Source organism: Aspergillus niger (genome assembly GCF_000002855.4).
Source record: "Aspergillus niger supercontig An05".
NCBI lineage: Eukaryota > Fungi > Ascomycota > Eurotiomycetes > Eurotiales > Aspergillaceae > Aspergillus > Aspergillus niger.
Genome location: NT_166521.1, coordinates 256,334 through 268,938, shown reverse-complemented (window position 1 = coordinate 268,938; position 12,605 = coordinate 256,334). Strand labels below are relative to the sequence as shown.

The window sequence follows — 12,605 nt, the reverse complement described above, 5'->3', positions numbered from 1 at the left end:
AGGTCGATCCTTGATGAGCATCACCTGACAGACTGACTACTGTACCACTTTTCCTTGTGTCTATATATATCTGTTCTCTCGTTGTTGTCTACTATGTCGCTTATCATATGTGTCTCTCGTTGATTGTCTATTATATTCTCTTATCTATCACTTATCGAAACTGAGTTCTATTTCAAAGCTATGCCCTTATCTCATGAGTATCCACCCTGCCTGCCTCCCTTCGTAGAACCAACTATACTCTGAATGTACATATGAGTTCCTGTGGTCTGTTTATTCTTAAGGGGGGTTCGGGTTATATGGGACACATAGTAAGGAAGGAGACAATCAGGAAGAACATCGACTTCTTCACAAATTTATTCTCGACAGAAATCCATTAAACCCACTTAGTGATGCCAGTGTCATTAATTAGATTTCTGCCTACTTAGGAAGGCAATTACTTACCCCAAGCACATACGACCACAGGGTGTGGAAAACAGGGCCTCCCGTCCGCTCAGCCGTACTTAAGCCACACGCCGGGAGGTTAGTAGTTGGGTGGGTGACCACCAGCGAATCCCTTCTGTTGTATGTTTTTCTTTTTGCATTTATTATTTATTGCCTTTAGAAGATGTGTAGATCATAATAGAGGGGATAGGTAGGGTGTACATTACGCCAACCGCCGCTAAGCAACGCAACGCTAAATGATAGTATCGACCACAAACACGAGAAAAATTTATCACAAAGTACACTCCGTCCTCATGTCCCCGGGATAAAATTCCTTGTATGTCCATTCCTAAGCATGTGAGCTAAGCCTAGCCCCTGTTGAATTCCCGTCGTGTTCCCAATCAACTCCAAAGTCTGGATGATCCATTCCTTCGTGGCAGGTTCCGCACCCGCACAGTCGCCTGCAACGAACAAAGGCCAGAGCAGGCGAATCACGGCCGGGAATGTCACCTCTCCAGATACAAAGTGATATGGAACGCTAGCGCAGAGGTCATCTGTCATCTGCTTGATAGTATCTATCGAGTCAAACACGATTTGTTGGCATTCAGATGTCCCCTGTAGGCCCCAGAGGCGTAGACCCATTGATCTGATCATCTCATGTAAGATAATACGCGTTTGGCGATAATGATTCCACATTGAGACTACCCCGACGGCTTTGTACATATGGTAGGTGTCGCTGTGAAGGGGAATGTGGGGGCGAGATTTAGGATTACTGTGTGTGTCAACGACGGAGTATTGCCAATGCGGACCGAGTGACATGGCCCAGGCCCGCAGATCCGTGTCAAGATGGAGCGCCTTGCTGATAAGTATGCTCAGAGTGCCAATTGAATCATCGACCACGGCTGCGTCGTCCACTTCGACGGAGAGATCATGTAGTTCCATCAGTATATCATAGAATACCTCAATTGGTTGGGAATTCCTGTCCTTCTTTGCTTGTGCCAGCTTCGTAAGGGCCGTTATCTTGGCTGATTTGTACCTCCGAGATCTTATAAAGACGCCACTAATTGCCTGATAAATATAGATGAGGATGAGAGCCAATACTTGAGTGGAGCAATACTCACATTTTGCAAACGGACTAATGTAAACAACTCGAGTCCAGTTTCCGAGTTCAATTGCTCCATGCCGCGTAGTTCAACAAGCTTTGTCGCTCCTCGGACATGCTGCGACCAGCCCTGCATTAGACCCGAGCACGCGTTCCACTGACCCCTCAATTAGAAAGCCGAGCCTGCAATCAAAGGAGCTAATCTTACCTCGTACATGCCAAGCAAGATAACAGCCCCAAGAGTGGAGTCAGATTTCGCCGATACTGGGTCTCGTAGTGCGTTATTAGTGGCAATCAGGGCCCTGCCGTACTCTTCCCCTGCCGCACGCTTTAGTTCGGGACGCCGGTTGATTCTCGCCATGCTCTCCAGCCCTGCAGCTTTAATCGTGGCTTGGAGTGCAGGAGAGGGGGTTCGTGCTCAGCAGGTGGGGAAGATAGGAAAGGAGACCCTGGACTCGTGTGGTACCGACGTAGTAAGTGAAGATATGCGACATGACCTGATCATCAATTGTGGTAGGCGGAGGGGATATAGAGGCGGGTGAGGAGGGTTTTCCCGTAGAAGGCGACTTGCGTTGTTTTCGAACGATCGTCCCTCGACCTTCGACTTTCACGGTTATTTCGTCGGTCTGGTCGCAGATTCTCAGGACGTTGGGGTCGCGATACCCTGAGCATTCCTGGTTGATCCTCAGGCATTGTGTACACGACGGGCGACGTCGATCGCACTGTAAAGTCAGTACGCCATGATCATAAAGAGCCTCGAGGCGCACCACGTACGATTAGCCGTCGTGTCCTGCATAAAGCACACCCCAGACCCGGCTTCCCTCTGTAGACCATGGCAATAGGGATATGTGTGGATAATCAGTTCCCAGAAGGGTAACCAGTTCGGATGCCAGTGTTTGAAGACGCTTGGCTCCCAGCAAGTGGGACTTGGCTGCCTTTAAGTCCGACCAAGCAAGTCGGGCATAACGCTAGAAGTAAGCACTAGTAGCCGTGGATGTGGGGGGCTTGGATGACATTGGGTCGAGTTTCCGAAACTCTATATCTTCCCGTTTGCTCAGCCTGAAACCCAGCCACGGGTTGCAGAAGATAGAACATACATGGCGTTGGTACCTGTAGTCACAAACCATCGCAAGGCTGAATACTGCATCATCCCGATCGATATGCCGTTATAGGTTAAGTCGATGGTTTGTATAGCCTCAGTCCGCAAGGATATATAACTTCCCGTGTTCTACAATAATATGATGTTTTCTGATAAAAACAACTCAAGCGTGTGTTGACGAACCCTTGTTTCCATTCATTTCTTCTGGAATTACCTTCTACTTAACCTTCATCCATCATAAAATGAACGAAATATTTGCGGCTGATCTTGCGGCTTATCTGATCCTCTCGCCGATTGTCGTCTACATATTCATAACTCACCGATGGACCGGGTTTTTAGCCTGGTACTCCCTAATAATGTCCTGCTCCGCTCGAGTTATTGGAGGTGCTCTAGGAGTTCGCGACAGCAGCAGCATGGCAGCGAATATCATTCAGAGCGTGGGAATCACGCCTTTAATTCTATGCGTTGACGGATTGGTTCATGAAGCGTACGTTCACGCCTCAAGATATGCTAGATCCGGTACTAAATTAGCAACAGCCGAACGTATCGCTTTCCCCATGCCAGCCGTCGCCTCAATTGGTGCGTCGTGATTGGAACATCAGTTACCATGGTGGTAGCTATAAGTCTTTCTATCAAGGCATGTCTGGATATTTTCGAGAACAAAGCACAGTCCGACGATTATTCATTATGGAAGGCTGGATCATCCCTGACCGTTGTGGTTTGGCTCTTCCAGATTGGGTGGTCGGTTTACTCCCTACAATTCCACGATAAAGGAATTCAAGGTCCGGGATATCAAGGCGGCACTGTGGTGAGTATTGCGTACCTCTCATCTTGATACTTACCATTACTTGGCTAACATGTGTTTACAGCTCCTTCAGGGTGCGCTGGTTGCACTAGCATTCATTGGTGTCCGTGTCATCTACGCACTTGTTGCTGTTTGCACCGAGAGTAAAGATCTTAGTCCAGTGTATGGACTAATGTCCGTCCGTGTTGTTCTCATGTTCCTGCCGGAGTTGTTTGCGACCGTAACCATGATGGTCGTGGGTGTCCGCACCAGACATCTCCGAGAGCTGAAAGACGAAACGGACTATGGAAAGCTTGATGTGGTCAAGCCTACTTCGGTTGGCATTGCGGCTTAGCAGCGGGTGCCTTTCACCGGTTACTTATGTCAATAGATCCTGGTTTCTCTTTGTACGGCGTCTTCTCTATTTCTTTGCCGCTCTCTCTTCTTCTCCCTTTCAATAGACCACGTCAGTATTTGGAATTTAGATACCAATTTTGCAGCTCCTACTCTTCTCTGAACCAACTATGTCAATATTTCTACTCAAAGTAATCATTCATCAGCCGGGTTGGGCAGCTCTGTCAAAGCCTCTGACGCTGCGGCGTAGCGGTATCCGGATTTGAATGGTCGATAGTTGATAGTGTTTGACCAAATAGAGTCCGCTGTAGGCTATGGCCCACTTTAGAGCGGAGCTGAGACACCTCGTTTGCTGTGCTGTACGGAATCGTCTACTGTTGGTAAGAGCTTGGCGTCATGATTGGTGCGGTAACAGATTGCGCGACACACTCATCAGAGAGAAAACATATCACTACCCTCGTGGGCACCAGCATCTTTGCAAGTGGTGGCTGCACTTACTGGGAGGGTTAAACGATGGATAATGGAGCAAACGTGGCCCGCGCCGATCGCTGCCCACCGCTCAGCCTCCGAGCTGGTTGCCTGATTAGGTTTAGTGGGCATAAGCGACAATTTGGCCCCTTCGGCATGTCGATAAATGGATCTGTCAGAATCTAGCACTGGATACTCCATTCAATCAAGCTCTTCTTTGCCGATCTTGTTACTCATCAGGGTTAGCGTTCATGAGTCAAGACTCCTAAGTGCTCGGCTCTCGCCCTCTAAGCGTGGAAGCTCGGCTGCTGTGGACACTCCGCCCCCAAAGTCCACTTTAAGTCTCAGCTTTTTAGGCCTGGGGTTATTAGGATCCCCACCATGTGGTGTATGTTACCATTCCTAAAAGAGTGTACCAGATCGGTGGGATGGGGCTCAGCTTTATCGTCAGTTCAGCCTTGGGTAGCTGTGATATTTGGTGCACCTGGGAAGCTTAAATATCGATCATTCCCAAGGACAATCAGAGCTGTTCTCCATCTTCAATTAACACCATCAATTCCTCAATCAACGTGTTAGTCTCGCTTTAATATTGATTATGAAGACGACTGCACTACTTGGCTCAGTTGCCTTGGGATTTTTGCCCTGTAAGTCCCTTGCACATTTCTCACGATTTTTCAACATCACGGTGCTACTCGATTCAAGTGACTAACTGGTATTGCGTCCCGTTCAGCCACAACTGCCGCTCCATCCCAAATAAATAATCGCCGAGCTCGAACGGACGTCAGCGTTGAGCGCCGTGACTTGTCAACTGCCACAAACCCTTATGCTCCCGTTCATGTTTCCTGTCCGCCCAACCGGCCTAGCATTCGTGGCGCTGCAACACTCTCTCCGGAGGAAGTTTCCTGGCTGAAGACCCGACGTGAACAGTCTCTATCGGGGCTGAAGGAATTTTTCGGTCATGTTGAGATTGATTGTTTCGACGCCTTGGATTACCTCGACACAAGCGACTCTTCCAGCTTACCCAATGTTGCAATTGCTATATCCGGCGGTGGTATGCGCGCAATGTTGAATGGTGCCGGTGCCCTCAAAGCGTTCGACAGTCGGACTGAAGGTACAGCGGCCGAGGGCCAGTTGGGCGGTCTACTTCAATCCTCCACTTATGTTGCTGCTCTCAGTGGAGGCTCCTGGTTGCTTTCCTCCGTATTCATGAACAACTTTACAACCATTTCTGCCCTTCAGGACAGTTTCTGGGACTTTAGTTCAGCATCTATTCTTGAAGGACCTGCAACCATGGAGCCTACCGACTTTTGGGGTAATGTTACAGCTCAAGTGAAGGCCAAGAGGGCTGCTGGTTTTACTACTACTGACGCGGATATTTGGTAAGCCACTTACTCACATAAGAGTCAACACAACATGAACAGCACGGGCAGATGCTAACTAATGCAGGGGTCGGGCTGAAGGCTACTACTTCCTCAACGCTAGCCATGGTGGCGTTGACATCCATTGGTCCTCGATTGCGAAGACACCGTCCTTCCAACACGGAGACATGCCACTGCCACTGGTGGTTGTCGACGGCCAGTCCTTCGCGGACGCCAACGACGAACCCGGTCAAGATAAACCCATCTACGAAGTCTCACCCTGGGAATTCGGAACTTACGACGACAATATGTATGGCTTCGCACCACTTGAGTACTTGGGCACCCGATTCGTGAACGGCCAGGTGCCCGAAAATGAGACCTGCGTGCGCGGCTTCGATAGCGCTGGATTTATCACCGGAACGTCCAGCGACATCTGGAACGAAAACGGCACAGGTATTGCTGCTACCCTACGTGATGCGATTGCGGAGGTTTCAACCAATACCACCGAGGGTGCTCTGGAAGTGGAGCTGCTGTCGTTCATGCTCGAAGAAGTTGTCAGCGCCCTCAGCTCCAACAACACCGCCATCAGTGGCCCCGCAGCCTATGAACCAAACCCATTTTACAAATACAACGCGAACACCTCACCATTTGCAGAGACCACAAGATTGACGGTGGTCGATGGTGGTGAAGACGAAGAGAACATTCCCCTCAACCCACTGATCCAGAGAAAGCGTGACGTGGATGTCATCTTCGCCATCGATTCCAACAACAATAACGCCGGCTACAAATGGCCCACTGGGGAGTCGCTTATCGCCACTTATGAGCGAACTCTTGCTGGTTACGCCAACGATACTTCTTTCCCTTCTATTCCCGATGAAAATACCTTTGTCAACTTGGGTCTTATCAGCCACCCTACGTTCTTCGGTTGCAACAGCTCGAACATGACTACACCTGCTCCGTTGATTGTCTACTTGCCTAACCACCCCGTCACCTACATGTCCAACACAACAACTACAGATACCACTTTCAATACCACAGCCCGTGACGCTATGATAACCAATGGTTATAATGTTGCGACCCAGGCAAATGGCACGCTGGATAATGAGTGGACTACTTGTGTGGGATGCGCTGTCCTTAGTCGTTCGTTTGACAGGACCAATACACCTGTGCCTGCTGCTTGCGACCGGTGCTTTCAGCGCTATTGCTGGAACGGAACGCTCGATACCAGTACTCCAGCGGTCTACGATCCATCGATCATTTTCCCATCTGGCTTGTAAACGTTTGAGGAGATGGGATAAAGAAGGATGAGCCAGAGGGCGGTGTTTCCGGCTCGGGAGGAAGGGAAAGATTCCCGACTTATAGATTGCACATATTGTGATGTTAGATGTAATTATATGTTAGTTTTTCTTTTTATTATATTACTGTAATGTGTGGCAAATTCTGACATGGAATATTATTCTTACATTCTAACTGAATTCTGAAGCCCAGTTGTAGGTTAATATACTTCATTACTTGCCCTATGGCAATCTCTAAGTCTTTATTGATCGCATCGCAGAACCACTCGCACGCATTCTGCTACCTCCGATCTGTTGATCACTTTCAATGTGCAATAGCCAGTGCAGCTACCTTCCAGCGGGTTTAGTTCCACCTATCAGCATCTGCTCATTCTGCATTAGCGGCTAGACGGGCGTATCGCTTTGTGATGTGGCACGGCGCTTCCTCCAACGACAGCCGAATACACAAGGCTAAGCATGCAGGCCGGCGTGCTTAAAGCCCGCTCATTACACCCAGCAATGCAATTATCGAACCCTCTATAAATACTGTTTCAGTTCACTTTGTTCAATCTATTATTTTTCCCCGTCAAGCCCCTGCAATGACCCGCTCATCATCCCTGGACGCCAAGAATTTCACGGTTGGCTGGATCTGCAGCCTCTTAATCGAGTACATCGCCGCCCGGCACGTCTTAGACGAGATCTACCCAGACACCACGCATGTCTTTCTAGGGCAGAGAGACTGCCGTGCTTACACTCTGGGGCGGGTCGGAAACCACAATGTCGTGATAGTCTGCTTACCCGCAGAATCCCCCGGCGTGGTATCCGCATCCGCCGTCGAAACAGCCTTGCGACTTACCTTCCCTTTGGTCCAATATTCACTTATGGTCGGAATCGCTGGAGCTGCGCCTGGGTCAAAGGATGATGTGCGACTGGGCGACGTGGTCATAGGGACGAGAATTGTCCCGTACGAATTCGGCAAAGTGACCCACCATGGGTTCCATTATACAGGACATTGTCCCCGGCCGCCGGCTATTCTTCACAATAGGGTGAATCATTTTAAGTATAAATCTCTTTTGGAGTTTGATATTGGAAGTATAGTTGAGGATAAGGCGCGAATGTTGCCTATTCCGCTACAGCATCTGTTTCGGCGTCCGGAGTTGGAGGGTCGTTTGTATAATTCGGACTATGTTCATGGTGAACATTGCGACTGTGAGGAAACAATGGTTCATGACTCTTCCCTTCTTGTTGCTCGAGAGCCTCGGCCGGGAGATGGTGAGGTCAGGGTTCACTCGGGGACCATCGCGTCAGGGGATAAACTTATCAAAAATGCTCAAACGCGCGATGACTGGGGGAATACGTTCAATGCACTGTGTTTCGACATGGAGTCTGCGGGGTTGAGTAGAGGATCGATCACGATCCGTGGAATTGACAATTATGCCGACTCACATAAGAACGACAGCTGGCATGGTTATGCTGCTATGGCGGCGGCTGTTTGTGCGGCAGAGTTTCTTAAGATGGTCCCGGTTAGTGATGTTCCCCAGGGCCAATCTAGGGTGATAGATGAAGTCAGCAGAGTTATGACGGCTTCGATAGAGGAGATGAATTCCGTCTTGGATCGTTTTCCTGGCTCCGAAAATTATCTGTCAACTATGATGGCTGTGAATGAGAGGCTAGCAGCAATGGAGCAACGCCTCGCTTTGCTAGATACTCAGCAGCGGTCGGCCAAGACCCTCGAGACGAAAATAGACAGGCTGGTGGAGAGACTGCAAAGTATGGAGAAAAGTCAGGACCTAGCTGAAGCCATTCTGGGACAGGCGAATGGAATCAATGATGATAGCGATGATCTATCCTCTGGTCGCACTAGAAATCTCCAGGGATCAGTGATAGCCACTCCAAAATGGACTTCAAAGGAACCCACAAAGGAAATAGGAAGCGGCGACACCTTCTTCAAAGCAGAACTAGCAGCTTCGGACATGCGCGGAATCAAAGTCGAGTGTTCGATCAAATCTACGAAGCCGTTACCGCCACCCAAGCCGATCAGGTTTCGCTCACGCTCTCTATTGGAAGATCCGCAGTGCCGTCGTTAGCAGGGTAGTATCAGATCCTCACGAGGAACTCTCTTTCAGAATTAGCATTCTGATGCTAGTGGAAATAGTATGGTTCCCTGGCTTTGTCAATTCGAGCCATATGGGCCTCATTGTCTCAAGGTGTGACTATACTTCATATAGTAGGATTCCATTGTACAATGATATCATGTAAACATGTATTCTTCAAACCTACACCCGGCCTGTACTCATCTGGCCATCAATTCCCAATACATCACCAATAATCCTAATCAACCCTCAACTTCTCCGCACCTACCATCTCCGCCTCCTTATTCAACGCCTCAATCTCTGCTTCCGTAAACGGAATGCCCTCCTTCAACCTCGTCTCCCTCGTAATCTGCTCAATCTCCCCGGGATAATAAATTCTCTCCACACCCGCCATCTTGTCACTCCCCACGACCTTCTGATACAAATAATCCATCCTCTCCTTAAACTCCTCCAACCCCATAAACAAATCCGGCTTAATCGCCACCAAGAAATGCCCCACATCCGCCGGCTTAGACGGATCATACGGGCCCGTCACTTCCCCAGCAAACGCAGACCCGGACAACACCCCAGAAAACACATCCATCATGATCGCCAGCGCAGACCCCTTCGGCCCACCCATGGGGAGCATCACACCCTGAAGTGCCTTAGCAGGATCATCTGTGATATTGCCCTCCCCATCAAGCGCCCAATCAGTCGGGATTTTCTCTCCGCGGCGAAGCGCCTTATAGATCTTTCCCCGGGCGGCGATGGACGGCGCCATATCCAGAATAAACGGCGGAGCCGATCCAGCCGGAGCACCGCACGCGATCGGAGACACGCCCATGAGCTTAGATTTACCGCCCCAGACGGGTAGGGCGGGCGAGGAATTCGTGAACACGAGGGACATCATCCCTGCGTCCAGGGCCTGTTGGACTAGCCATGCCGACATGCCGAAGTGGTTCGAGTGCTTGATGGATACGAGACCGATGCCGTATACCTTGGCCATTTCAATGGCGCGTTGCATGCCCATGTGCGCGGAGACGAAGCCGAAGGCATTGTGGCCGTCTACTTGTGCGACGACGGGGGTTTTCTCAGTCAAGGTGGGGGTGGCACTGGGTGAGAGGACTTTTTGCCGGATACGTTGCATGTATGAGGGGATGCGGTTGGAGCCGTGCGTGTCTACGCCGCGGAGGTCGGCTTGCACGAGGCACGATGATATGATCTTGGCGTGGTCGGTGGAAACGCCGTTTTTGGTGAGGATGGACTGGATGAATGTTTCCAGGTAATTGGGGTTGATGTGGCGAATTTGGTGTTGGGGGTCGGACATTTTGGAGGTTAATGATAGGTAATCGAACGTAAGTAGGGATGTTCCTGTTGTTGTTGCCGGGTGTGGGGCTGATGTTGAGGATGAGGATGGGATGTTTTTATGAGGGGAGATGCTTCGGAGACTATCGGGGATGGCCGTCGCCCCACACGGGGCACATCCGATGAACGACGGATGGGCTCCGACTGGCGGATGACTCAGTAGGGAGTATGAGAATGTACTCCATAGAGATACGTCTGGTATCTTTGGGCTTCAGTCACTGGGAATATTCTAAATGAGGTCTATCTCCTGGACGAGTGCGAAGCTCTGACGAGCGAATTGTCGAAGCACGCCTAAAGAGGCTTGTTCGGCCTATCCAATGTTCATTACTGTGGTGAGCTGTTGAAAACCTCCCACATCAGCCCATCAATATCGGGCATTCCACTCCAACCTTGAAAGTCGCCCTGCAGAAGATCATCAAACAAATTGAAGTGATGAGAAATTTCTTCTGCCCGATATTCTTGAGGAAGGGCTAATAATCCAGGGTTTTGCTCGGAGTTGCCGTACCCCTCGGGAATGCCATTATATCCTGCCAGTTGATGGTGCTGCGCAGATAATGAACTCTGCATGCCTCCAGCTCGCGGCTGCGTTCTGTCGACTTCTGTGTGTGATTCGACGGCTGGTCGGTTCCTCAAGAGCCGTTCGATTGTCACACGGGACAACTCGTCAATGCAATCCCGTGCCCGAGTAGCCTCGCTCCAGTGTTCTCCAATACTACTAAGTATGTTCTGCGCCATAGTGAGGCTCGACATGAGCTCATCGACACGCACCTTGGCGGTAGTTCTCGGTAGTTTCCAGATACAGTAGAGTAATACAAGAGCCCCAAGGAATACCGAGTGGACAAGGAGTCGACTATAGAGTAGACTTCCTGCCCTGTAGATGTCGCCAAAGATTTGCAGGAGATCTACCGCCTGATGAAAACACAGATCAAGCATCTCTTCCGATGGGTTTGGGATTGCTGGGCTTGGTCGCAATAGCAACACCATTGTTTCGTGATATCTGGCCGTACATAGCTTGGACATTGTATCTTCACTAGCTGTGTCTTGTGGAATTGTCGATTTCCAGTTCTTAAGGGTTGACATCATATCGCGCTGCCATGCGAAGATATCCCGAACTGGGGGATAGGCATAGCTCGGTACCTCACGTTGAATGCTGTGCATGACATATTTTATCTCTGAGTTCATCTTGGCTAGTTTGAAAAGATGGATCGAGTGTGACATGTGTGACGGTGGCTCTTGTTCTCCATTGTGGTAGGAGTCAGGATGGAGAAGGTCTGTGTCTGTCATGTCCAGCGGGAACTGTAACCTGATCAGTATCTTCTCATACGCTACAGATTTGATCTTACCCTCATTTCACAGGCCTCATCTCTGATACCTATTGGACGCCCCATCATGGTACAAATCGCTCTATCAAGAGTATATACTACCCAAAAGATACGGGTTCTCATTTCCTGATCCAGTAGCGATATTCCGAGGGAAGGGGATACCCGAACATCGCGCTGCAGCCCTAGATCTATCACACTTGCGAGGCACTGATAGTTCAGATTCCATATGTTGACATTAGAGGACGGGTTATGTAGGACGGACGGGTTGCTGAACTGGCGTCAATCCCGATGCTACACAGGGATACGATCATCTGGCAGTTCCACACTCTTAAACTAAAAGTAGCCCGTGTTGAAAGGCTGAACCGGTTTGGTCTGCCGCCGGGGAGGGTCTGCAGGCGCTTGCAAAGAGACTAAAGTCGAAGTTGGCATGCCTTGTCGGTGAATTCTTAGTTCTTTTAGTAGATAGTTCTACTTATAATAAGACCTGTCTCGAACCCACGCCTAGATTACCACCATCTATTCATCCCTTCCTTGCCAGGTGCATTCATTCATCCCCCCCTGTCTTTCATTATTCTGAGCAACCCCTACACTGTACATCGTGACTATCCCTAAAACGTGCTCGGTAAGTCAGTTCGTCCATGATGATCCTCGTGTTCTGGAGATCGACTGACCCTCATCATTTGTCCCTGGCCAGCAGCCAACTTTCCCCTCTCAGAACCCTAATCTTATCGGGTTCTCTGTCCTCCTGACATACTCCATAGAACACACCCTCTTCCTCCTTTCTTTCTTTCTTTCTGTCTATTTCTCTATTTCATCCTTATTTCGATCGCTTTTCTCCTATTCCCGTTTTTAAAGCAAGCATGTTCACCCGCTGTTGATCGCGCATTCCTCACTGCTCTCCTGACTGGTGCCATTTGGCAGGGGGAGCATGTGAACCCGGCTGGACCGCGTCATTCTTCAGTCAAAGACATCCCATCCCGCTGCGGT

General features: G+C 49.7%; 7 protein-coding genes and 1 non-coding gene across 8 annotated transcripts; 4 read left to right on the top strand and 4 right to left on the bottom strand.

Moving 5' to 3' along the window:
* Window positions 1-448: 448 nt before the first annotated feature.
* 5S rRNA lies at window positions 449-567 on the top strand. Its single transcript, XR_009468017.1, has one exon. It is a non-coding gene; the product is annotated as a 5S ribosomal RNA (ribosomal RNA).
* A 165-nt stretch (window positions 568-732) lies between these two features.
* An05g01040 (uncharacterized protein) lies at window positions 733-2,356 on the bottom strand (the record flags this gene model as incomplete). Its single annotated transcript, XM_001390644.3, has 5 exons — window positions 733-1,488; window positions 1,542-1,679; window positions 1,731-1,894; window positions 1,989-2,244; window positions 2,297-2,356. 5 exons carry the CDS (start codon window positions 2,354-2,356, stop codon window positions 733-735), a joined length of 1,374 nt encoding a protein of 457 aa, XP_001390681.3.
* A 621-nt stretch (window positions 2,357-2,977) lies between these two features.
* On the top strand, window positions 2,978-3,760 carry An05g01030 (uncharacterized protein; the record flags this gene model as incomplete). Its single annotated transcript, XM_059747891.1, has 3 exons — window positions 2,978-3,200; window positions 3,239-3,429; window positions 3,491-3,760. 3 exons carry the CDS (start codon window positions 2,978-2,980, stop codon window positions 3,758-3,760), a joined length of 684 nt encoding a protein of 227 aa, XP_059600774.1.
* Window positions 3,761-3,954: 194 nt separating this feature from the next.
* On the bottom strand, window positions 3,955-4,428 carry An05g01020 (uncharacterized protein; the record flags this gene model as incomplete). The annotated part of the gene is made up of 2 exons (XM_059747890.1): window positions 3,955-4,064; window positions 4,215-4,428. 2 exons carry the CDS (start codon window positions 4,426-4,428, stop codon window positions 3,955-3,957), a joined length of 324 nt encoding a protein of 107 aa, XP_059600773.1.
* A 180-nt stretch (window positions 4,429-4,608) lies between these two features.
* Window positions 4,609-6,862, top strand: An05g01010 (uncharacterized protein; the record flags this gene model as incomplete). The annotated part of the gene is made up of 4 exons (XM_059747889.1): window positions 4,609-4,615; window positions 4,851-4,871; window positions 4,958-5,606; window positions 5,674-6,862. 4 exons carry the CDS (start codon window positions 4,609-4,611, stop codon window positions 6,860-6,862), a joined length of 1,866 nt encoding a protein of 621 aa, XP_059600772.1.
* Window positions 6,863-7,458: 596 nt separating this feature from the next.
* Window positions 7,459-8,946, top strand: An05g01000 (uncharacterized protein; the record flags this gene model as incomplete). The annotated part of the gene is made up of 1 exon (XM_001390640.1): window positions 7,459-8,946. One exon carries the CDS (start codon window positions 7,459-7,461, stop codon window positions 8,944-8,946), a length of 1,488 nt encoding a protein of 495 aa, XP_001390677.1.
* A 189-nt stretch (window positions 8,947-9,135) lies between these two features.
* An05g00990 (uncharacterized protein) lies at window positions 9,136-10,258 on the bottom strand (the record flags this gene model as incomplete). The annotated part of the gene is made up of 2 exons (XM_001390639.3): window positions 9,136-9,156; window positions 9,221-10,258. 2 exons carry the CDS (start codon window positions 10,256-10,258, stop codon window positions 9,136-9,138), a joined length of 1,059 nt encoding a protein of 352 aa, XP_001390676.3.
* Window positions 10,259-10,620: 362 nt separating this feature from the next.
* On the bottom strand, window positions 10,621-11,741 carry An05g00980 (uncharacterized protein; the record flags this gene model as incomplete). Its single annotated transcript, XM_001390638.3, has 2 exons — window positions 10,621-11,592; window positions 11,640-11,741. The coding sequence occupies 2 exons, from the start codon at window positions 11,739-11,741 to the stop codon at window positions 10,621-10,623; spliced, it is 1,074 nt and encodes a 357-aa protein (XP_001390675.3).
* Between the last annotated feature and the right edge of the window lie 864 nt (window positions 11,742-12,605).